Below are 525 nucleotides of genomic sequence, written 5' to 3' on the forward strand. Positions count from 1 at the left end.
CACCTTCGCTGATGGTCCGAGGGCTTTCTGCAGCTCTATGCGCTCCTCTTGCTCGTCCAGACTGCCTTGGTAGTTGTAATAGGCAATGTCACCCAGGATCAGAGCCTCCTGAGAGATGGGCAGAAGGCCGCACTTCATAGATGACACCTGACATGACAGAAGAGATCAATGCAAGTCATGGTGATTCACAGTTATAAAGTAAATTTCAGCTACATATTAGTTAGGAACTGTTGATAGAGCATGTGGAGCAGAAGCAGGTGTGACTGGACGGAGACGTACGGCAGCAGTGGCCGGTGTGCTTATGTGAATGACGCAGCGCACATCAGGTCTCACGGAGTAGATGGCAGCGTGAGGGCTGAAGCCAGCCGGGTCGATCTGCAGGTTGGTGGAGCCCTGATCGATCACGTCACCGAGAATATTCACCTTCACCTGGAGAACCAAAGAAACACAATGGAGTTTATCACTGAAGATGATTGTAAAAATGTAGGCTAAAGACATTGAACCCTCCTAAAACCCAAAAAACTG

General features: G+C 49.3%; 1 protein-coding gene across 2 annotated transcripts in view; it reads right to left on the reverse strand.

The window, feature by feature from the left end:
- The window catches only part of add3a (adducin 3 (gamma) a), a 79,318-nt gene that overhangs the window by 11,050 nt on the left and 67,743 nt on the right, over positions 1-525 (reverse strand). For both annotated transcript variants that reach the window (XM_016295229.1, XM_016295228.1), the window contains exons 6-7: positions 280-429; positions 4-147 (exon numbers count right to left, since the gene is read on the reverse strand). In XM_016295229.1, the coding sequence (XP_016150715.1) occupies positions 4-147; positions 280-429 (294 nt within the window). The remainder of the gene's footprint in view (positions 1-3; positions 148-279; positions 430-525) is intronic.

The sequence above is a fragment of the Sinocyclocheilus grahami genome, unplaced genomic scaffold, assembly GCF_001515645.1.
Source record: "Sinocyclocheilus grahami isolate Dianchi unplaced genomic scaffold, SAMN03320097.WGS_v1.1 scaffold332.1, whole genome shotgun sequence".
Classification (NCBI taxonomy): domain Eukaryota; kingdom Metazoa; phylum Chordata; class Actinopteri; order Cypriniformes; family Cyprinidae; genus Sinocyclocheilus; species Sinocyclocheilus grahami.